Source organism: Salmo trutta, chromosome 9 (genome assembly GCF_901001165.1).
Source record: "Salmo trutta chromosome 9, fSalTru1.1, whole genome shotgun sequence".
In the NCBI taxonomy this organism is placed as follows: Eukaryota; Metazoa; Chordata; class Actinopteri; order Salmoniformes; family Salmonidae; genus Salmo; species Salmo trutta.
Genome location: NC_042965.1, coordinates 12674763 through 12695938, shown reverse-complemented (window position 1 = coordinate 12695938; position 21176 = coordinate 12674763). Strand labels below are relative to the sequence as shown.

Genomic DNA, 21176 nt, shown 5'->3' with positions numbered 1-21176 from the left:
TTACAGACCTTCAAGTCTGTCATTTCTCTTTGCTTATTTGAGATGTTCTTGCCATAGTATGGACTTGGTCTTTTACCAAATAGGGATATTTTCTGTATACCACCCCTACCTTATCACAACACAACTGATTGGTTCAAACGCATTAAGAAGGAAAGAATTTCAACTAATTAACTTTTAACAAGGCACACATGTTAATTGAAATGCATTCCAGGTGACTACCTCATGAGCCTGGTTGGGAGAATGCCAAGACTGTATTTCAAGAGTATTTCTTGCTATGTTTTCCAGGGTACTAAAGGGGAGCAGGGGGAACTGGGTTCTGTTGGCCTAATTGTGAGTAGGACACTTCCATCCTCTGGCTCACAAGTGCTGACAAGTGCTGCTGTATTGACTGTGCTGTTGGCAATAAAGATGGTGTGGTTTATTAAGCTTTTGGATGATAACTGTTTTAATTTCAGGGGCCGGTTGGTAAAAGAGGAACCCAAGGGTTTTCAGTGTCACCTGGGCCCCAGGTAAGACTTTGCATAACAATCCATAATCCTTACAGCACATAGCTGTGTTACAATCTATGCAGACACACTATTTGATGGTGTAGTCTTCTAGATCGTCCTCTCCATGACTCTCTTCTCATTAACAATGTATTTCAGGGCGATTCTGGGTATGATGGTGCTCAAGGTCCACTCGGGCCAATGGTGAGTGTAGGGGTGCCATGCAAGCACTGACTGTTCACTATCTCATCTACCTACCTTACCTCCGCAGTCAGCACACACTTGATTTGGCAAATATGTGCAGACGTACCACTTCCAAAGGAAGACAATGGATGATGGTTGTTGTTTTTTAATGTTTGCATATTCACACATGTACTGTATGTACCCGAACAGGGGGCTCTAGGTGTGACTGGCATGATAGGAGCACAGGGGTCAAACGGCTCAAGGGTCAGTATTTTGTATTTACCAATGCACAGTGGACAGTGCATTATATTGAATTTTATTAGACAAGAGCTGAATAACATCCTGTATAAGGGTTTGACTGTTTCTCTGCTGTGTTCCTCACAGAGAGAAGCAGGGCCAGCTGGACCACTTGGCTGTAAAGGGGGCCCCGGTATGTGTCTGTTTTATTTCTGTCATTTGATTCTTCCTTTTTTCTTTTAGACATTTCATTAAAGTGAGTTATCAATGCCAACCGGTCATTCTTCACGTATTGTTCTTCTCATAGGGTCCCATAGGATTGTCAGGAAAGAGAGGCTCTCCTGGACTTCGAGGAATCCAAGTAGGACAGGCCAGCTAACTTGCACAGCAAATACACAGGCTCTGTGTCTTTCATTTTCACTTAGTCATTATGAGTTTCGATATACTGAGTCAAGCAAATAGGTGAAATGATGTTGTTATAGATAGTCATTTTCAGTTGATACAATAATAGCACTGGTGGAAATCTCAATGTTCTCGCCAGCTGCATCAGACATTGGAGGTTACTTGTTGTGTTTTCCTGGTATTTTCTTAGTAATTGTCCAGTTAAGTCTGGGGCTGCCTGTTTAGTATTTGGCATGGTCTAGTCCCAATGACTGTTCTTGCACACCCACCGCTGGCTTCTGGCAAGCAGAGTAAGACGGGGTGTAGAGGTGAAAATCCATTTTAAATATCCATCTCCTGGCTAGTCTCAGTCTAGCGAAACATTAGCCATATCCAGTTGGCCTAATGAAAAAACAGAACCACATGATTCAGGTCCTGGGACAGGCTTTATAATCATATTTTTTTGGGTCATATTTTATTTAACCTTTATTTAACTAGGCAAGTCAGTTAAGAACAAATTCTTATTGACAATGACGGCCTACCAAAAATCCTCCTGCGGGGACGGGATTAAAAATAAAAATGTGGGAGAAAATTGTTCAGTATTGCAATCATGCGATCATGTTGTATGATTTAGATGTACTGTATTATCTATTTATAACAGGCTCTGACATACACAATGTGTATGCAGACATCATAAGTCAACTTTTTGTTGTTGTTGCTGAAACAGTATTGAATGTTGTCATGTATTTTGTTCTCAGGGACATCCAGGGATGGATGGTCTTCCGGGTCAAAAAGGTGACAGGGTATGTTCAGCCACGTTAGTTTAATTCAATGAATCTCTTGTCAAAAGTCACATAGGCCCAGCCATAAATCAACCGCTACCTCTATTCCCTTACACACTTGTTGATGGCACCTGGTAGGGAGTTGGTTTAGTCTGTCTCAAATGTTCTGTATTTCTGTAATACTATACAGCCTTTCTGTATAGTATTCTTGTACCAAGTAGAAACAATTTTTTTTTCAACGTTGATGATATATTTTTTAATAAACATCACAGAGATGAAACGGTATTATCAATGTACAGTCACTTTTGAGTCTGGTAATGTATTTTATTTACTGTATCCAGGGAACTCCTGGGATGGATGGTGTGATGGGGCAGGTTGGAGAAAAAGGAGAACAGGTGAGTGCAATGTCAGCCCTAGCTCGTGTCTTTTTTTGGTTTTTCAACGATAGATTGGAAGGAATAGAGCATGAATCATGACAGTCACTATTGCATTGAGTGATACACTGTTGTCTGTTTAGGGAGCAGCAGGGCCTGTTGGGGACAGTGGGATGTCTGGACTGACAGCAGGTGGGCAGCAGTGGATCTGGGTGTCTGTTCTTAGATGTACCATCCACCTTCAATATGACTGGTGTTGTATGATATGCCACTTTCCAAGGTGGTAAGTGTGGCATATCTTGCAATAGCAATTGTACTATTATGGCTGACATTGATGACCATGTTTTATATTATCCTGCCCCCCAGGGTCCCCTGGGAACAGTTGGTGAGGAGGGGCTGTCTGGGGAAAAAGGGGGAACAGGTCAATAACTGGGTTTCATCCCTTTTACACTAGTTCAGTTAAAATGTGTTAATAAGATCTCTTCCTACTCTGTCCCCACCTCTCTGACTCCATCTCTGTTTTTTTATTTTTTATTTCACCTTTATTTAACCAGGTAGGCAAGTTGAGAACAAGTTCTCATTTACAATTGCGACCTGGCCAAGATAAAGCAAAGCAGTTCGACAACATACAAAAACACAGAGTTACACATGGAGTAAAACAACATACAATCAATGATACAGTAGACAAAAATAAGACTATATACAATGTGAGCAAATGATGTGAGATAAGGGAGGTAAAGGCAAAAAAAGGCCATGGTGGCAAAGTAAATAAAGTATAGCAAGTAAAACACTGGAATGGTAGAATTATAATTTGAAGAAAGTTCAAAGTTAAAATATAAATAATATGGTGCAAAGGAGCAAAATAATAAATAAAATAAATAAATACAGTAGGGGAAGAGGTAGTAGTTTGGGCTAAATTATAGATGGGCTATGTACAGGTGCAGTGATCTGGGAGCTGCTCTGATAGCTGGTGCTTAAAGCTAGTGAGGGAGATAAGTGTTTCGAGTTTCAGAGATTTTTGTAGTTCGTTCCAGTCATTGGCAGCAGAGAACTGGAAGGAGAGACGACCAAAGGAGGAGTTGGCTTTAGGGGTGACCAGAGAGATATACCTGTATATATGTTGCTGTGAGGCAGGGTGCTCCAGGTCCCTTTGGAAAGCCAGGGCCCAAGGGACTCCAGGGAGAGCCAGGGCCACAGGGCTCCCAGGGGCTGCAGGGGGAGCCTGGGCCAAGGGGCAAAGAGGTCAGCTGTATTACCCTCTCTACCAAGCTCATCTACACGCACAGGCTGCCATGATCAGGTTGGAATGTGGTTTCATGGTGTTCTGTGATTGTCTGTTGCGGGGAGAGATGGGAGGTTTCAGCAACAGAGGAGACCCTGGTCCTAAATGACTTAAGGTAATGGAATGAACAGAATCTACATGTATGCTTAATGTGCGGTCCCATATGTAATGCCTGGTAAGATTTTCTGAAGCCTTCAAAAACATTTAATCGCTCTTCAAATCCCAATGAATATCTTTAAGTTGTTTTTCCTCTACAGGGGGCAATAGGACCTTGTGGATTCCCTGGGTTGGAGGGGCCCTCAGGAGCTCTTGGGGACAATGGGAAAAGAGGAGTGAAAGGAGGGAAGGGCCACGTAGGACTACGAGTGAGTGACTAATAAAGTGTATTTTATCCTAATAATTACTGATTTACTGATATATTGTAGATGATCTATGTGATATGTAGATTTGGAACTACAGTAGTGTTCGGTTTCTGTTTGTCAGGGCCAGGTGGGGTTTATCTGTGAAGCTGGACCGTCAGGCTTGTCTGGATTGGAAGTAGGTTTGAAGTAGACTGGGTTGCATTAAAGACAAAACCCACATTGGTTTGGAAAACGTTTATTACTCAGTACTCGCAATGTCTGTAATGGCTTTGTAGAATACTCTGTCAACCTATTATTGTTACAGGGTGTTCCAGGTCCTTTTGGATTGGCTGGCGCTTATGGACCACAAGGGCAGAAGGTATGATGTAGGAATGATGGAAGACAAGGGCCTTACGTAAGTTATTTTTAGTAACCATACAATTTGATTCGTTTTGGAAATGCTGTGCGCTCTTTTCAATGCCAGGTGGTTAGCTGTACAACTCAATCACTGTGTCCCCAAAACTCAAGAAATAACTACCCTTGTTTCTATATATTTGTCTTTCTCTGTTTCTCTAAGGACACCTGGCATAGAAGGAGAGAAGGGTGAAATGGGTGAACCAAGAGTAGAGGTAAATATGAAGCATCAACAGGGTGACCATATGATTCAAGAAGTACAGCACTTTGAACCATATGTTCCTAGAAGCTCATTCTATGTGAGACTAATGTCTTTCCCTTGAACTTGCAGGAAGAGAAAGGGGAGATGGGACGGACAGGCCCTCCTGGAGGTCAGGGGCTGAAGGTACTCTCATTTATCCCAAGAAGCGTATTACTCATGAGTCAGATGTACTGTGCATGAATTGATCTATTTAGAGTCACTTCAGATACATTTTGCCTCCATCATTCCCATGTTCATATCCCTATTCATTTCCTGTATTCAATGATGGACACAGCTCCATGATGTATTGAGTCAGTTGAGTGTCTGTTTCAGGGGACACAAGGCCCTTTGGGAGAGCCAGGGAGCGATGGCCTAAAAGGAGAACAGGTGAGATATACTATCTAGTATCTGTCTGTCTATTTGGTCTTACTCTGAAAGCTTGACTCAGTGTTTTCTGTTAAGTATGCAACATTAATCGTGGCATTGCTGTTGAGTTGTATTGACTGTGATTTGTCTTTTGTCTTTGTAGGGAGACATTGGTCCTCATGGGGGGTGGGGGACCCCACGTCTAACGAGACTTCCTGTAAGTTGTCCTTTTTCAGTGATATGCTATTATCACGTCCTGGCCAGTATAAGGGTTAATTGTTATTGTAGTTTGGTCAGGATGTGGCAGAGGGTATTTGGTTTATGTGGTTCGGGGTGGTGTTTTTCCTAAAAGGGCATTTGATTTAAGTATTCCGGGGTTTTTGGGCACTGTTTCTTGTTTAGCGTGAGTGAGCCTAACAGGACTGTCCAGTATATCGTGAGTGCGTTTTGTTATTTTGTATATTCATTTTGAGTTTATTAAATGTTAAAAATGAACTATCTCAACTCTGCTGCATATTGGTCTTCATTTTCCGACGATGATTTCGCCATATCGTCTGACGACGAAGAAATCCCTGACAGAATCTCCCACCACCAAAGGACCAAGCAGCAGAGGAAGGAGCAAAGGGATGTTGAGTTGGAGTATGGTGAGAGATGGACTGGGGAGGAGATCTTGGGGGGAGAAGGCTCCTACACTTGGGAGCAGATCCAAGCAGGAAAGGATCGCCTTCCATGGGGACAGGTGTTAAGAGAGAGGGAGGAAAGGCGAAAGGCTGGTATGGACCGGGAACGTTTCCGAGGGACACGACTGGCGTTGAAGCACGAGAGGCACCCCCAAGAATTTTTTTGGGGGGGGGCACACGGGTAGTTTGGCTAGGCCAAGGAAGAGCCAGAAGCCAGCTACCCGTGGTTATATGGAGGAGCGTATGAGGTGGAGAGCGCCATGTTTCGCTGTGAAGCGCACTATCTCACCCATACGCACGCACAGTCCGGTGCACGTTATTCCAGCCCCTCGCAGGTGCCGTGCTAGAGCGGGCATCCAGCCTGGTAGGAGGATGCCTGCGCAGCGCATCTGGTCGCCGGTACGCCTCCGAGGACCAGGCTACCCAACTCCCACTCTACACACGGCTACCATCAGGCCCCTGCACAGCCCAGTCCGCCCTGTACAAGCACCCCGCTCGTACAGGGCTACTAGTTCCATCCAGCCAGGACGGGTTGTGCAGGAGGTAAGATCAAGACCGCCTGTGCGCCTCCATAGCCCTGGGTTTCCAGCTCCTGTCTCTCGTGCGGACCCGGAAGTGCATCAGCCCCGTCCGACTCGTCCTGTTCCCGCTTCCCGCACTAGCCTGGAGGTGCGTGTTCCCAATCTGGTACGTCCAGTACCAGCACCACGCACCAGGCTTCAAGTGCGTCCTCTCAGTCCGACGTCGCTAGAGCTGCCCGTCAGTCAAGAGTCGCCAGAACTGCCCGTCAGTCAAGAGTCGCCAGAACTGCCCGTCAGTCAAGAGTCGCCAGAACTGCCCGTCAGTCAAGAGTCGCCAGAACTGCCCGTCAGTCAAGAGTCGCCAGAACTGCCCGTCAGTCAAGAGTCGCCAGAACTGCCCGTCAGTCAAGAGTCGCCAGAACTGCCCGTCAGTCAAGAGTCGCCAGAACTGCCCGTCAGTCAAGAGTCGCCAGAACTGCCCGTCAGTCAAGAGTCGCCCGAACTGCCCGTCAGTCAAGAGTCGCCCGAACTGCCCGTCAGTCAAGAGTCGCCCGAACTGCCCGTCAGTCAAGAGTCGCCCGAGCCGCCCGTCAGTGAGGAATCGCCAGAGCCGCCCGTCAGTGAAGAGTCGCCAGAGCCACCCACTAGTCAGGAGCTGCCAGAGTGGCCAGACTGCCCGGAGCTGCCAGGGTGGCCAGACTGCCCGGAGCTGCCAGGGTGGCCAGACTGCCCGGAGCTGCCAGGGTGGCCAGACTGCCCGGAGCTGCCAGAGTGGCCAGACTGCCCGGAGCTGCCAGAGTGGCCAGACTGCCCGGAGCTGCCAGAGTGGCCAGACTGCCCGGAGCTGCCAGGGTCGAGCAGCTGCCAGAGTGGCCAGACTGCCCGGAGCTGCCAGAGTGGCCAGACTGCCCGGAGCTGCCAGAGTGGCCAGACTGCCCGGAGCTGCCAGAGTGGCCAGACTGTCTTCCGGGTCTGCCAGAGTGGCCCGACTGTCTTCCGGGTCTGCCAGAGTGGCCCGACTGTCTTCCGGGTCTGCCAGAGTGGCCCGACTGTCTTCCGGGTCTGCCAGAGTGGCCCGACTGTCTTCCGGGTCTGCCAGAGTGGCCCGACTGTCTTCCGGGTCTGCCAGAGTGGCCGAGTGGCCCGACTGTCTTCCGGGTCTGCCAGAGTGGCCCGACTGTCCTCCGGCCCAGCCCGAGTGGCCCGTCTACCCGGTATGGGCTTCTTCCACAGGAAGCAATGTTCCCTCTCAGCTGCATGCTGTGCGGGGGCTCGCAGTACCCCGAGACTGCCGCGCAGCTCCCCCAGGACTGCTGCGAGAAGAAATATCAGCCCAGGGAGAGAGGCAGGAGATTGAACTTCCCTCAACTTTCTAGAGTTTTCCCCCTTAGCTAACACTATCAACGTTTCCCTTTACTGTGGGAATTGTGATAAAATCAATGCAATATTAGCCACTTTCAATGCAACACTTTCAATGCAACTACAGGCCTTCCCTGTAGCTCAGTTGGTAGAGCATGGTGTTTGCAACACCAGGGTTGTGGGTTCGATTCCCACGGGGGGCCAGCACAGAAAAAAAAATGTATGAAATTGTATGAAATGTATGCATTCACTACTGTAAGTCGCTCTGGATAAGAGCGTCTGCTAAATGACTAAAATGTAAAATGTAAATGTAACTAACCATACAAGAGATTTTGTTGTAGGCACAACACATTGGAGTAGAATTCTATCGCGCACGAATCAGCCCGTACTCTACACAGACTCGTGCAGCATTAACAGTCAGAGCTGCAGTAGGCCTATACGCAAATTGACCATTGCCATATATGGATATGTGCCATTTACTTTGAACTGGACTGTGTTTAAAACTCTGGTCGTGAGTAGATGAGCTTGTTTTGAGATCAAAGCAAGAGTTGCATGTAACCACATGTTGTTCATATCTGTCCACATTTTGTTCATATCCTTTGCTAGTTAGTAAAGTATTAGTCCCAGTTATAGATAATTTGTAGTCAGTAATAGGGGAGTGATTGCTTCCTACAAGAGGACAAAACAGGTACATTTAAAAGCAAGTCAGGTAAAGAAATTTTATTTTGTCTTAAAGGGGCAGTGTTGTATTTTAAGACAGGCTTGAATACGCAAAAGTAGCCAATAGACAGAGGGTAGCATAATTTGTATGATTCTCTGTAGTAATGGTATGGGAATAATAATGCATTTTATTTTGTAAAGTGGTTTCTTACATCAAACAACACAACAAGTTCAGTCACTTCTGTGTCTGAAGGATAAGTGGATAAACAGGTTAATGTCAAGCCCTGCATGTTTTTTCAAAAGTCTCATGGAATGTAGGCCTACTGTACATTGAACACCACACATTGGTTGCTACTGTAGCCTGAATGATAGAACGGCTACAGTCGAAGTCGGAAGTTTACATACACCTTAGCCAAATACATTTAAACGCAGTTTTTCACAATTCCTGACATTTAATCTTAGTAAAAAAATCCCTGTCTTAGGTCAGTTAGGATCACCACTTTATTTTAAGAATGTGAAATGTCATAACAATAGAGAAAATGATTTATTTCAGCTTTTATTTCTTTCATCACATTCCCAGTGGGTCAGAAGTTTACATACACTCAAGTAGTATTTGGTAGCATTGCCTTTAAATTGTTTAACTTGGGTCAAACATTTCAGGTAGCCTTCCACAAGCTCCCCACAATAAGTTGGGTGAATTTTGTCCCATTCCTCCTGACAGAGCTGGTGTAACTGAGTCAGGTTTGTAGACCTCCTTACTCACACACGCTTTTTCAGTTCTGCCCACAAATTTTCTATAAGATTGAGGTCAGGGCTTTGTGATGGCCACTCCAATACCTTGACTTTGTTGTCCTTAAGCCATGTTGCCACAACTTTGGAAGTATGCTTGGGGTCATTGTCCATTTGGAAGACCCATTTGCGACCAAGCTTTAACTTCCTGACTGATGTCTTGAGATGTTGCTTCAATATATCAACATAATTTTCTTTCCTCATGATGCCATCTATTTTGTGAAGTGCACCAGTCCCTCCTGCAGCCAAGCACCCCCACAACATGATGCTGCCACCCCTTGTAACGGTCTTCGTCGTCCTCGGATGAAGGGGAAGAGAAATCAGACCAAAATGCAGCGTGGTAAGTGTTCGTCATTTTAATGTACAACTGAACACTAAAGCAACAAGCAAAACAAAAGAACAACCGAACAGTTCCGTCAGGTGCAAAACACTAAACAGAAAATATCTACCCACAAAACCCAAAGGAAAAACAGGCTGCCTAAGTATGACTCCCAATCAGCGACAACGATGTACAGCTGTCCCTGATTGAGAGTCATACCAGGCCAAAACAAAGAAATACAAAAACATAGAAAAAAGGACATAGAATGCCCACCCAAATCACACCCTGACCAAACCTAAATAAAGACCTAAAAAGGCTCTCTCAGGTCAGGGCGTGACACCCCCATGCTTCCCGATTGGGATGGTGTTCTTCGGCTTGCAAGCCTCCCCCTTTTTTTCTTCTAACATATCGATGGTCATTATGGCCAAACAGTTCTATTTTTGTTTCATCAGACCAGAGGGCATTTCTCCAAAAAGTACAATCTTTGTCCCCATGTGCAGCTGCAAACCGTAGTCTGGCTTTTTAATGGCGGTTTTGGAGCAGTGGATTCTTCCTTGCTGAGCGGCCTTTCAGGTTATGTCGATATAGGACTTGTTTTTCTGTGGATATAGATACTTTTGTACCTGTTTCCTCCATCATCTTCACAAGGTCCTTTGCTGTTGTTCTGGGATTGATTTGCACTTTTCTCACCAAAGTACGTTCATCTCTAGGAGACAGAACACGTCTCCTTCCTAAGCGGTATGACGGCTGCATGGTCCCATGGTGTTTATACTTGCGTACTATTGTTTGTACAGATGAACGTGGTACCTTCAGGCATTTGTAAATTGCTAACAAGGATGAACCAGACTTGTGGAGGGATACAATTTTTTGGGGGCTGATTTATTTTGATTTTCCCATGATGTCAAGCAAAGAGGCACTGTGTTTGAAGGTAGGCCTTGAAATACATCCACAGATACACCTCCAATTGACTCAAATGATGTCAATTAGCCTATCAGAAGCTTCTAAAGCCATGACATCATTTTCTGGAATTTTCCAAGCTATTTAAAGGCACAGTCAACTTAGTGTTTGTTAACCTCTGACCCACTGGAATTGTGATACAGTGATTTATAAGTGAAATAATCTGTCTGTAAACAATTGTTGGAAAAATGACTTGTGTCATGCACAAAGTAGATGTCCTAAACGACTTGCCAAAACTATAGTTTGTTAACAATACATTTGTGGAGTGGTTGAAAAACGAGTTTTAATGACTCCAACATAAGTGTATGTAAAGTTCCGACTTCAACTGTATGTCCATGTTAAAATGTTATGGAATGCATTTTATCCATAGTTTTTAATGGTAAGCCTACATTATGATCAAATAGCCACAGTAGCCAACTTGGCCACTGTTCAAACTGTAACTTAAAGCGGCTACAGCCTCAGTGTTCACAGTGAATGCGCCCAGGAAGTTGATTTTCACAACGTGTGCTCAGCAGACCTGAAATTTGCTTGGTGACAAAAAAAAATGAGAGGAAACATTGACAGGAACTACATTGATTTGATTATTTTCATCACAATATGACACCTTCTCCATTATATACTAACAGCATTTTAAATGTACAATATGTTTATTAAATTTGTGTAGGAGCAGTTGTACTCTACTGCAGCAGAGAGATTGAACCCGGCTCAGTTTTTGACGTAAACGTTGTTCCATGTTCCAGGGATGTGTTACATTGATCCTAACCAGGGCAGCCCAGCTGATGCCATTCTGGTCTACTGTGACTTCACTGCAGCACCAAAAACTTGTCTGTCTCCAATCCGTCCTCAGGTACTTCCACACACACCTCTGGCTCTGGGACCCTCTGAACTATAGATCTTATATCATGTGGTAATAACATTATGCTATGTGTGTTTGAAATTCATTCAAACTTCAGGTGCCAATGACGGCATGGCTGAAGGATTCTGGGACAAATAGCTCATTTCATTGGTTGAGTTCAATGGAAAAAGGCTTTCAAGTGAGGCTCAAATCCAACCTTTATTCTGTCTTGCTCTCATGTCCTTAGTTTGATTTTATGCTTTGACACCACATCTTCCTTCCATTCCCTCTCCCAGTTTGAGTATCCAGGACCGGATGTAGTGCAGTCAGAACATGACCTACTCCTGCCAGCCTGGGAACAAACAGGGACCAGGGGAAAGAGAGGTGAAGTTCCTGGCAGACACAAGAAGACAAAGTTACCTGGGGACATGAGATGGTGTGGTATGTTTTCAGACTATAATGACTACCATGTACTCTATTAGATGGTGATGATGATGATCAATCAATCAAATTGTATTGGTCACAAGTACATCTAGCAGATGTTATTGCGGGTGTAGCAAAATGATGAAGAGGAGGCGGAGGGGGCTGTTGAGGGATAGTGAAGAGAGTCACTTCAGTGCTTGTAATGTACTTTGTGTTTCCTTCTTGGCAGTCCTCTGAGGAGCTGGATTCCGGAGAACGTCGTGAGTCAGGGTTCCAGTTTGAGAGCGAGGACCTCAATCTACTTCCCCTGAGAGATCTGGCAGTGTTTGGAAGCAGTGACCTCACACAGGAGTTTGGATTCACTGTCACCCCTGTGTGCTTCAGCTAAAGGAAGAGAGACACTCTCTAAGGACTGGCAAGAGCAGAGACAACAATGAGACAACCACCAGACAACCTCCAGCTAGTGGGGAAATGACTCAGACAAACTGGAAAGAGACAGAGAAAGGCATCAGCACCTCTCCACTTCTCATGACAGAATTGTTTATTGACAAAGTAGAAGTACCAACCAACAGGACAAAGTGTGCTTTCTCTCTCCAAAGGTTAACCAGTTAACAAACATGAACTGGTTGGTCTGTGGCCAGGGATATTCTTGGGAGAAAGTATCTTTGTATTTTGTGTACACTGATTTCATTTGTGATATTGAAACATGCTTATTTATGTAATTGGTTTAAATGACGGCGGTTTCCTTAAATGTTTAAGTTGCTATAATTCCGTTTTTTACAAACATTCCCATACTTAATTCAGGTATGTTCTTGACCAAGAGCACTGTGGTTTACACAACCTTCACTGCTGCAACTTAACAATATGTTCCAAATCTGTGCTCACGCTACCCTTACATCCCAAGTTAGAAACTAAGAAACATATTGATCCCTTGGTCAAAAAGTAGGAAGACTAATATGATGATTATTAGGAGCTATGACATTTTATTTGGTGATAACATTTTATGCATTCTTGCAGCACCTGAGAGATGCAGTAGCCTAACTACCATTTGTGATGTCTGTTGATACAGAGGAACAATGCGGTACTATAAAACATGTTCTCAAAGTTGATGTATATAGGTCATTCAATAAGACCAAAGTTGACATTTTCTGTAGCTTCTTTGTGTCTCCTGTGTGTTTACCTCACTGCACCTTATTATGATGTCCCAGCTAGAGGCTTATCTTTGTCCCTCCTCAATTTACCACATGATTTTACACCCTGACCTGGCTTTATTCTACCATGAACCCCAACCTGAGAAGCTTTCACAAGGGAAAAATGACTCCCCAGTTCTGTGAAAAACAGTTCTGATTCTAATGGAAATACTCCAGGAGGGACTTTATGTGGTGGCTGCTCTTGATAATGTGCTTACAATTGATACTGGATTGCATGCAGCAGGCTTTGAACATGGTATGGAACTTAAATGACAGAGACAAATGTATCTTTAAAGTTTTGCTCAGTTTCATCTTTGCTTAAAGATGTGTGTTTGTAAATTGTGTGATTTACTTAATTTATTTGCTGGCCATTTTTCTTCAATTGTTTTAAGTATTCATTGATATATCATTCATATTCTCTCATGTTTTGTAATATACACACGATATACCAGTAATTGTTTGGGGTTCAACTGAAATATATGAATAAATTAAAGTATTGTACTAATTTATTCATAATTCATTGGTAGTGCCCCTCCACAAAAAGCACCCAAACAAGTGGAAAATATAAGCCATTTTATTTTAATTAAAACTTAAAGCAATTAAAAAGCGATGTGATTTGACTACATTAGATTAATGAAAATGAACTACCGGTGAAGCTATGATGTTTCATGGAAATAATCGGGCGAAGTGTTGACATGAGAGAAAGGCGTTGTGATTTGACTACATTAGATTAATGAAAATGAACTACCGATGAAGCGATGATGTTTCATGGAAATAATCGGGCGAAGTGTTGACATGAGAGATCGTCCTCAGACGTTGTTGCTTCTGCTCTGTTCGCTCAGATGTCTTTTTCCTGACACTGAGCATAGACATTTCTGCTGCTGTTGAGTAGAGGATCATTCTCTTCAAGGTATGCAATCATTTTAAACAAACACTTGCGTTTATCCTGTAAGACATGCTCCTCGTTTATAGTAAATTGACTACTCGTGTAACCGCTTGTTTTTAGGCTGTAGGCCTTGTAATGCCTCGGTCTCTAGTCGCTCTGTGAATCGACCAAGCCTCGCTCAAGATCCAGGACATTGAAATTGGGAGCTCCGAAGAGCACAAGAGACGATACATTGTAGTTTAAAATGTAAAGGAAATGTATTTCTAAATTCAACGTCTGTAGTTTTAGCCTGCGTTTTATTGGCAGCCAGCAGATGATTATGTAGGTTGGCGCGGATGTTTTACATCGTTATTAACAGCTGTTGCGCCAGGACTCATGCGTAGCCTCCAGGCTTCCTCGTCAGATGGCATACACTATTATACAACTAAAGTCATGTATTTCCTTTCGAAACTCATTTTTACCTGTTTAGGAAAAAAATGTTAGAACTATTTTCAATAGTGAGGACAAGTGGCTGACAGGCTGCAATAAGTGACAGCAGCAAAATGTAAACGAAACTAGAGTGCTTTGTTTTCAGATTGTTTTATTTCTCTGTTAAAACGGTGATCCATGTGTGTATGTATGCATGTGTCCTCAATATTAAAAGTAGCTTAATCTGTTTTGATCTAATAAAGCACATCTCTCTACAGTTGAGTTTGTATCAGAGAAGGTAATGTGTCGCCTATATTGCTTCTGCTGTCATTTCTAATTGGCAGCCCACTTTCCCCCTCTAGCACTGTGCCTATGACTTCACCGCGGGGTGGGCTGGAGACATGCATCCACCATCAAGGAAGGACTTTGTGTCTTTAACCCTCACTGGACAAGGAAGTGGCAACTATAATAACAGTAAACAGTGGAGAAGACAGTCCTGCTGGAGGGTGAGTGGTATCTGAAGGAAGTCAACCAACTAACTTATCTCACACACTGATCCGATGACTTATGTACTATTTACAGCTTATTTATTTGCTGTAAGACATATCGCACTGAATGTTGTATACCTCAAATGTAGCATGCCATTTTAATGGTTTACTGACGTGAATGAAAAAATGTCTCAAGACATAATTGTGATCATAACCATAATATCATGTGATAGACACTCAGAAAGGATATGACTGTAGCTGAGACCTGTCACTGTTAGTCAGTAGAGGTATGACACCATGGTTGTTGTTTATCCGAAGAATACGACACTGCAGTGCTTCTGTATAGTAGCAGCATGTTACTATAGTGGCGCAGTTGATCAGACGTGTGACACTGTGTGTGACATTCAGTGATTCTTCTGTATTTCTTGTTGATCGTGTGCTTGTCTCTCCTGACGGACAAGCCATCGCAGTCAATCATAACTGAGTTTTTGTCTAATTCACTCTGTGCTTACGGCTTTGTCATTTTCTCTCTCACCCAAATTGCACCCATATATCCACAGAAATGGAAACGGTTATCCAGATTGCAGCGCAACCTAATCCTCTTCACCGTGGCTCTCATGTTACTTTGTGGGATTGCTACTTACCCCAGTGTCACAGAACATTTCCGAGGTAAGGTCAGCAGAAAAATTGAATTGTTATAATGTATGGTGGTGACTGTTCCTGAGGCACCAGAGACTGAGCATTCTCCCCTCTGCTTCCTCCCCAGGCCTTACTGTTGTCGCGAAGGAGGAAGGGGACCATGCTCTGAAACCTGTCGTCCATGAGGTCCAACCTGAGTTGGACAAACTGAACCGACCGTTAGTACCAGAGTCACCTTCAGAGGTTGGTACATTCCACTCCTCTGCTTTACTACTAAAGCCAACCTTTGACTATGACAAAATATGTGGATTGACACATCCAGTAAGCTGGGTTTCTGAAGTAAAGCTCTTCCCTCCCTTTACCATGTCTCTTCCTTCAGAAGCAGAAGAGGGCAGCCCACAAGCGGGGGCCACCCGGCCTGCAGAACCGACTGCAAAAGAAAGGGAACGTGTCAGATACCCAGGTGGAGAAAGTGGAGGGAGAGAAGCCACTTGTTAAGTAAGACTGGTCTCTAATCAGTGGATAGAACTGATGGACTGATTGATAACAACATACTGATGCACCTTTATTGCATGGGTTAGAGAAGTGGATTGCGATGCGTAATCTGAATAAAATATACAACTCGATTCCAAGCAAATGTAAACATGTTTTCTGGTCTTCTCATCTTGACTGACCCCTATGTGTATTTAGCTGGCATGTGGCCATGATTGACCAAGCCACTGAAAGAGGAACTGCCAAGGAAGCAGCGAACAAGGTGGATGTCCCAGAGGTTGAGCAAGAGGGCCATTCACACAAGGAGCCAGGTCTTTGCCATGTTTCTGCCTCTACTGTCTGTCTCTCTCTGTCTCTCTCTGTCTCTCTCTGCTCAAACCTTCCATAGCCCCCTTCATGACCATGAACAACAGCTGAGTTTATTAACCACACGTTGAGTTTGATGTGTGCATGGCCTGAAAGAGACTTAAATAGAAGTAATGAATTCATAATTCTGGAACGGACTTGGATGGTAGCCTATTATCTTGGCGTGCGTGTGTTTCAGAAGTCGATAGGCTTGAGGCAGTACGTGATGCTTTCAGACATGCGTGGAAGGGCTACAAAGAGTTTGCCTGGGGGAAAGATGAGCTGAGGCCTATGTCTAAGTCCTATGGAGAGTGGTTTGGCCTAGGCTTGACCCTAATTGATGCACTGGACACAATGTGGATCCTCAACCTCAAAAAAGGTACCTACAGTACATTCATGATCCAGCTTTTCTATATACCTTCTGTATCAGAGTTTTCATGGACTTAGACCACTAAAGTTGCTTGCCCTCTTTTGGACAGAGTTTGAGGAGGCTAAGACCTGGGTGTCCACAGAGCTGTCCTTTAATAAAAACGTGGACGTGAACCTGTTTGAGAGCACCATCCGTATCCTGGGCGGCTTGCTGAGCACTTACCATCTGACTGGAGACACTCTGTTCCTGGACAAGGCTGTGAGTCTCGTACAGGGAGACCTATAGAGAGCTGGCCCTTACTGTTTTTGCTGCTGGGCCTCTGGCACTTCCTCCTCCAGTCCCTCTGCCTCTCAAAGACCCTTTCATGGACTGCTGCTAATGCTGCTACTGGTCATATGAATTAATTCCTGAAATTAAGAAACAAATCTGTGGGAGAAGGGTTTCTGGTTAAGAAAACCAGTATTGATGGGCCATTCTGTTTTTTTTATTTATTTTTTATGACCTTGCAGAAAGATTTAGGAAGGAGGTTAATGCCTGCCTTCAACACCCCGTCCAAGATCCCCTACTCAGATGTGAACATTGGGAAGGGTACGGCCCACCCCCCTCGATGGACGTCGGACAGCACTGTTGCGGAGGTCACCAGCATCCAGCTGGAATTTAGGGAGCTGAGTCGCCTCACTCAGGACACACGCTACCAGGTAAACCCAGCCACAGCACCGTATCAGGATCTGTTGGTAATATTCATACCAACGCTCAAAAGCAATGTTCCAATGGCAGGACTCGATTTGACATCAGGCTTGATTTATACAGCACTCTATCAATCATCTCTGACAACATTTAACTGACTTTCTCCATCCCCTTCTTATATAGGCTGCAGTGGATGAGGTCATGCAGAAAGTCCACAAGCTGGAGGGGAAGCAGGATGGCCTCGTCCCCATGTTCATCAACACCAACAGCGGCCAGTTCACCCATTTGGGGATGTTCACGCTGGGTGCACGGGCAGACAGCTACTACGAATACCTCCTCAAACAGTGGATCCAGGGAGGCAAGAAGGAGACGGCGTGAGTCAAACTCTTTTCTAAACACTTTCCGGTCTACTTTTCTCAAGGCTGTATATGAGGTTTAGGCTGACGCTAATTCTCTGAGTCAGGTCTAACCACTCAGGTCCTACTGATCTTGTCTAGGCTCCCTGCTAAGTACTGGGGCCAGGCAGCAGAGTTGTCCCTGCTCTAGCTTGCTGTCATGTTTTGACAGTCCCATAGCTTGATCTCCTCAGAGCTGTCCCTCCCCTGATGTAACTGAGATGACTTAAACAGCCCAAGTCTCTCTGTTACCTGCAGTGCTGGACAAGCTGTGTGGATGCGGAGGAACAGCTGTATGTCGTATCAGGCTGTGCATAAGACTAAAATATTCATGACTCTGTCTGGGGATATTTGCTGAACTTCATGCATAACTAGGTCTTCAGAGCTGCTTTATAAACCATGTATCCTCAGTTGGAACAGCTCTCTCAGACCCAGCACAGCTTGAGGACAGATTTAGTTATTGTACTATGTTTTTAAAGTAGTTCTTAGTTTTTTCTTGGCTCAGTGCTGTATCAGTTGGTGTTGTGGATTCTAACTGATACGAACAAAGTAACAACAGAAAACTACGCAAGTACCATTAAGCTGACTATGCTTCTCAGTATTTGTGTAGTTATAGACCATATTCCTTTCAGTCAAAGCAGTGTTGTGTTGTACAGAGCAGTACAAATAAATGGATGTGCTTGGCTGTAAAGCTGTGGCTGTATTGGCTGTTCCTCGGGTTGTGCTCCAGAGTGCTTGGCTGTAAAGCTGTGGCTGTATTGGCTGTTCCTCGGGTTGTGCTCCAGAGTGCTTGGCTGTAAAGCTGTGGCTGTATTGGCTGTTCCTCGGGTTGTGCTCCAGAGTGCTTGGCTGTAAAGTTGTGACTGTGTGTTCCTCAGGTTGCTGGAGGATTACCTGCAGGCCCTGGAGGGAGTGAAGAAGAACCTGCTGAAGAAGTCCTCTCCGAACAGGCTGACCTTCGTAGGGGAGCTTTCCCATGGCAGGTTCAGCCCCAAAATGGTTAGGATACTGACAATGCACACCAGATGAGTGTGTGTTGAAAAAGCTGATGTTTTCTCTAGAATGTGTAACATGGACGTGGTAGTCCTCCACTGACCCCCCTCCACTGCCCCCCCCCCCCCCCCCCATGTCAGGACCACCTGGTGTGTTTCCTCCCTGGGACCCTGGCTCTAGGGGCCCACCACGGCCTGCCAGCGGACCACATGGAGCTGGCCAAGCAGCTGATGGAGACCTGCTACCAGATGTATGCCCAGATGGAGACTGGCCTGAGCCCTGAGATTGTCCACTTTAACATGCACGAGGGCAGCATCGGCGATGTAGACGTGAAGGTAGGGGTGTGCTCTGAACAACACTCACAGCAGAGATATGGTTGTGATCAATACCCAACTGAAGTGCTGTTTGGTTCCTAACTATTTATTTCACTGTTGTGAAGTGTTATGTTTTTTGTTGTTGATGCAATATGATTGTTTCTCGTGTGTGTGTCATTTCTTCAGCTTGCAGACAGACACAACCTCCTGCGCCCTGAGACGGTGGAGAGCTTGTTCTATCTGTACAGGTTCACTAAAGACAGGAAGTACAGGGACTGGGGCTGGGAGATCCTCCAGAACTTCAACAAGTATACCAAGGTGAGCGAGCACAGTCACTAACCAGCCTAGACTACTGTAAGTAAATGAACCCGATTGGTCCCAGATCTGTTTGGCATGACAATAGGAGTCATCTGGAACCAGGCTACTGAGAAATGCATTATTAAAGTGAGTGATGAATCCGTATGTGTTAATTGAGTTAGTATTCCTCAGACGTTCCGCGTCCTTATAATAACGTGTGATAACAACATGTGATAACATAATAACCTGTCTCACCAGGTTTCTACTGGTGGTTACACGTCCATCAACAACGTCCGGGACCCAGAGTACCCCAGCCCCCGGGACAAGATGGAGAGTTTCTTCCTGGGGGAGACTCTCAAATACTTGTACCTGCTGTTCTCAGATGACCCGGAGCTGCTCAGTCTGGACAAGTATGTGTTCAACACAGAGGCTCACCCCCTGCCCATCTGGCCCACCGCACAGTGAGAGATACACAGGGCAAGTCAACATGAAGCACACATACAGTAATACATCACAGCTCAGGGCTTGGCTAACACCAATATATTTTGTTATTCCTTATTGTGTATCTCAGTGACTCAAATTTGGGTTGGTTTACCCTCTCCTAAATTGAAAACTCTGGAAAAATGGCTATTTTTAAAAGCCGGAATTCATTGTTTGTTTAAAAGGCGGGGGATAGCAGCAGTGTTGGGGTGAGATTGAAGCATAGTAGCTTTGATATATATTTTGTTATCTTTGTCTGTTCTCGCCACGTTGCTGCTGAGGGGGCCTGTCTATCCTCAGATCATGACAGTTGTTTACTCTGAAGGAAGAGTGGAAAACATGAGGCAGCCAAGCTATGTCCTTGGCCTCATCATGGTTATTTTGTACACCAACACTAGAGAAAGATATGAGCATGACTGGACTCCAAGCTGTGCCTAAATTGGAGGCAGCAGCAGCAGCCTGAGAGAAAGTGCTAGTTTGACAGAATACAGCACTGAGTGACAAGTGACACCCCCTATCATGGACTTCCCACATGAAGAAATTCTATAGTATACTATGGTATAGATCACTGTAGTGTATACTGTAGTATTTACAGTTAACTATATTATAAATACTGCAGTAAAGGAAAACAGTAGTATACTGTAGTATTTATTATAGTGTTTTTGTTTTATTGTCTTTGACATAGACGGGGAGGCTTTCTCCTTCCGGAAACCTACTGGAGAATCACTAATGAAGCACATTTTCCATAACCTGTAGGTAGGAAGGTAGGACTGGGGTCTGAATGGAGAGTTCAGAGCTTCTGCTCTTTTTAAATAAACTGTAGGGAACACAATCTATGATCTATACTTATACTTGGCATGTAGGTTTCTCAGTTATGGGTGGTGCAAATTGGGATATGGGGGAGGGGAATGGGCAGGGTATATGCTAATTAAATACTGTAGTATTTACTATAGTTATAAAAGTGTAGTGTTTTTGTGGACATTACTGTAGTATTTACTAGAACATTCTATAGTAAGTACTACACATAATTGAGGGATACTACAGTGTATAGTATACTACAGTTTACTATGGAATTCTATAGTACGTACTGTAGTATTTATAAAAAAATTAAAAAAAGATGTGGGTTTACAGTAAATGACCAAGTATTGTGATAAAACATTGTGTCCCTGGATCCTCTCACTCTCCGGTCTCTTGATCGCATTCTTAAGAAATGGTTTTATACAGATTTTGAAAAGAGAATCAGTCATATCAGGCATAGAATAGTCTGATTTTAATTGCATACTGTGAACCTTTTTGTGTATGGGGACTGCAAGCACTTATTGTTTAATTTCCTTGTGTTTTGAATTTGACTGACTCAGCTGCTATTATATTTAATGAATGTTAAATTTTTCTTATTTGTCATGCTTTCCTTTGTTGTGGGGTCAAACTAGTGTAAGTTGGAGTGGACATTTGGGTAGTTTTAGTTCTACAAATGTTTGCGATTTAAGCTGAATTTAGTATCATTTTAATTCATTTGTAGTGTATTGTGGTATACTACAGTGCCTTCAGAAAGTATTTATACCG

General features: G+C 44.3%; 2 protein-coding genes and 1 long non-coding RNA gene across 4 annotated transcripts; all 3 read left to right on the top strand.

Moving 5' to 3' along the window:
• The first annotated feature begins 282 nt into the window (after window positions 1-282).
• Window positions 283-2941, top strand: LOC115199911 (uncharacterized). The gene is made up of 9 exons (XR_003879442.1): window positions 283-330; window positions 456-509; window positions 645-689; window positions 879-932; window positions 1053-1098; window positions 1213-1266; window positions 2045-2089; window positions 2410-2463; window positions 2586-2941. It is a non-coding gene; the product is annotated as an uncharacterized LOC115199911 (long non-coding RNA).
• Window positions 2942-3957: 1016 nt separating this feature from the next.
• On the top strand, window positions 3958-12017 carry LOC115199585 (otolin-1-A-like). The gene is made up of 8 exons (XM_029761916.1): window positions 3958-4089; window positions 4208-4261; window positions 4391-4480; window positions 4643-4694; window positions 4811-4864; window positions 5054-5107; window positions 5250-5357; window positions 11859-12017. Exons 3-8 carry the CDS (start codon window positions 4425-4427, stop codon window positions 12015-12017), a joined length of 483 nt encoding a protein of 160 aa, XP_029617776.1. The 5' UTR covers window positions 3958-4089; window positions 4208-4261; window positions 4391-4424.
• LOC115199910 (endoplasmic reticulum mannosyl-oligosaccharide 1,2-alpha-mannosidase) lies at window positions 11503-20082 on the top strand. Of its 2 annotated transcripts, XM_029762451.1 has the most exons (15): window positions 11503-11647; window positions 11859-13075; window positions 14476-14619; window positions 15162-15270; window positions 15368-15483; window positions 15620-15738; window positions 15931-16043; window positions 16277-16456; window positions 16557-16705; window positions 16957-17145; window positions 17318-17508; window positions 18408-18528; window positions 18663-18857; window positions 19023-19154; window positions 19392-20082. In XM_029762451.1, the coding sequence occupies exons 2-15, from the start codon at window positions 13007-13009 to the stop codon at window positions 19596-19598; spliced, it is 2034 nt and encodes a 677-aa protein (XP_029618311.1). In that variant the 5' UTR covers window positions 11503-11647; window positions 11859-13006; the 3' UTR covers window positions 19599-20082. The 2 variants fall into 2 exon arrangements, with proteins under 2 accessions (XP_029618311.1, XP_029618312.1); XM_029762452.1 differs by lacking the exons at window positions 11503-11647; window positions 11859-13075 and adding an exon at window positions 13126-13729 and having other exon boundaries at window positions 19392-19598.
• Window positions 20083-21176: the final 1094 nt, after the last annotated feature.

What these genes read in the sequence shown, in the direction of transcription:
- LOC115199585 (XM_029761916.1), top strand. Translation starts at nt 4,425, where the DNA reads ATGGACCACAAGGGCAGAAGGTATGATGTAGGAATGATGGAAGACAAG. An exon ending in ATGGAAGACAAGGGCCTTAC is followed by an intron (nt 4,481 to 4,642) that starts GTAAGTTATTTT and finishes TGTTTCTCTAAG; the next exon opens with GACACCTGGCATAGAAGGAG. An exon ending in CTGGAGGTCAGGGGCTGAAG is followed by an intron (nt 4,865 to 5,053) that starts GTACTCTCATTT and finishes TGTCTGTTTCAG; the next exon opens with GGGACACAAGGCCCTTTGGG.
- LOC115199910 (XM_029762451.1), top strand. Translation starts at nt 13,007, where the DNA reads ATGTGGTGGCTGCTCTTGATAATGTGCTTACAATTGATACTGGATTGC. An exon ending in GATCCTCAACCTCAAAAAAG is followed by an intron (nt 16,457 to 16,556) that starts GTACCTACAGTA and finishes TCTTTTGGACAG; the next exon opens with AGTTTGAGGAGGCTAAGACC. An exon ending in GCAGGTTCAGCCCCAAAATG is followed by an intron (nt 18,529 to 18,662) that starts GTTAGGATACTG and finishes CCCCCATGTCAG; the next exon opens with GACCACCTGGTGTGTTTCCT.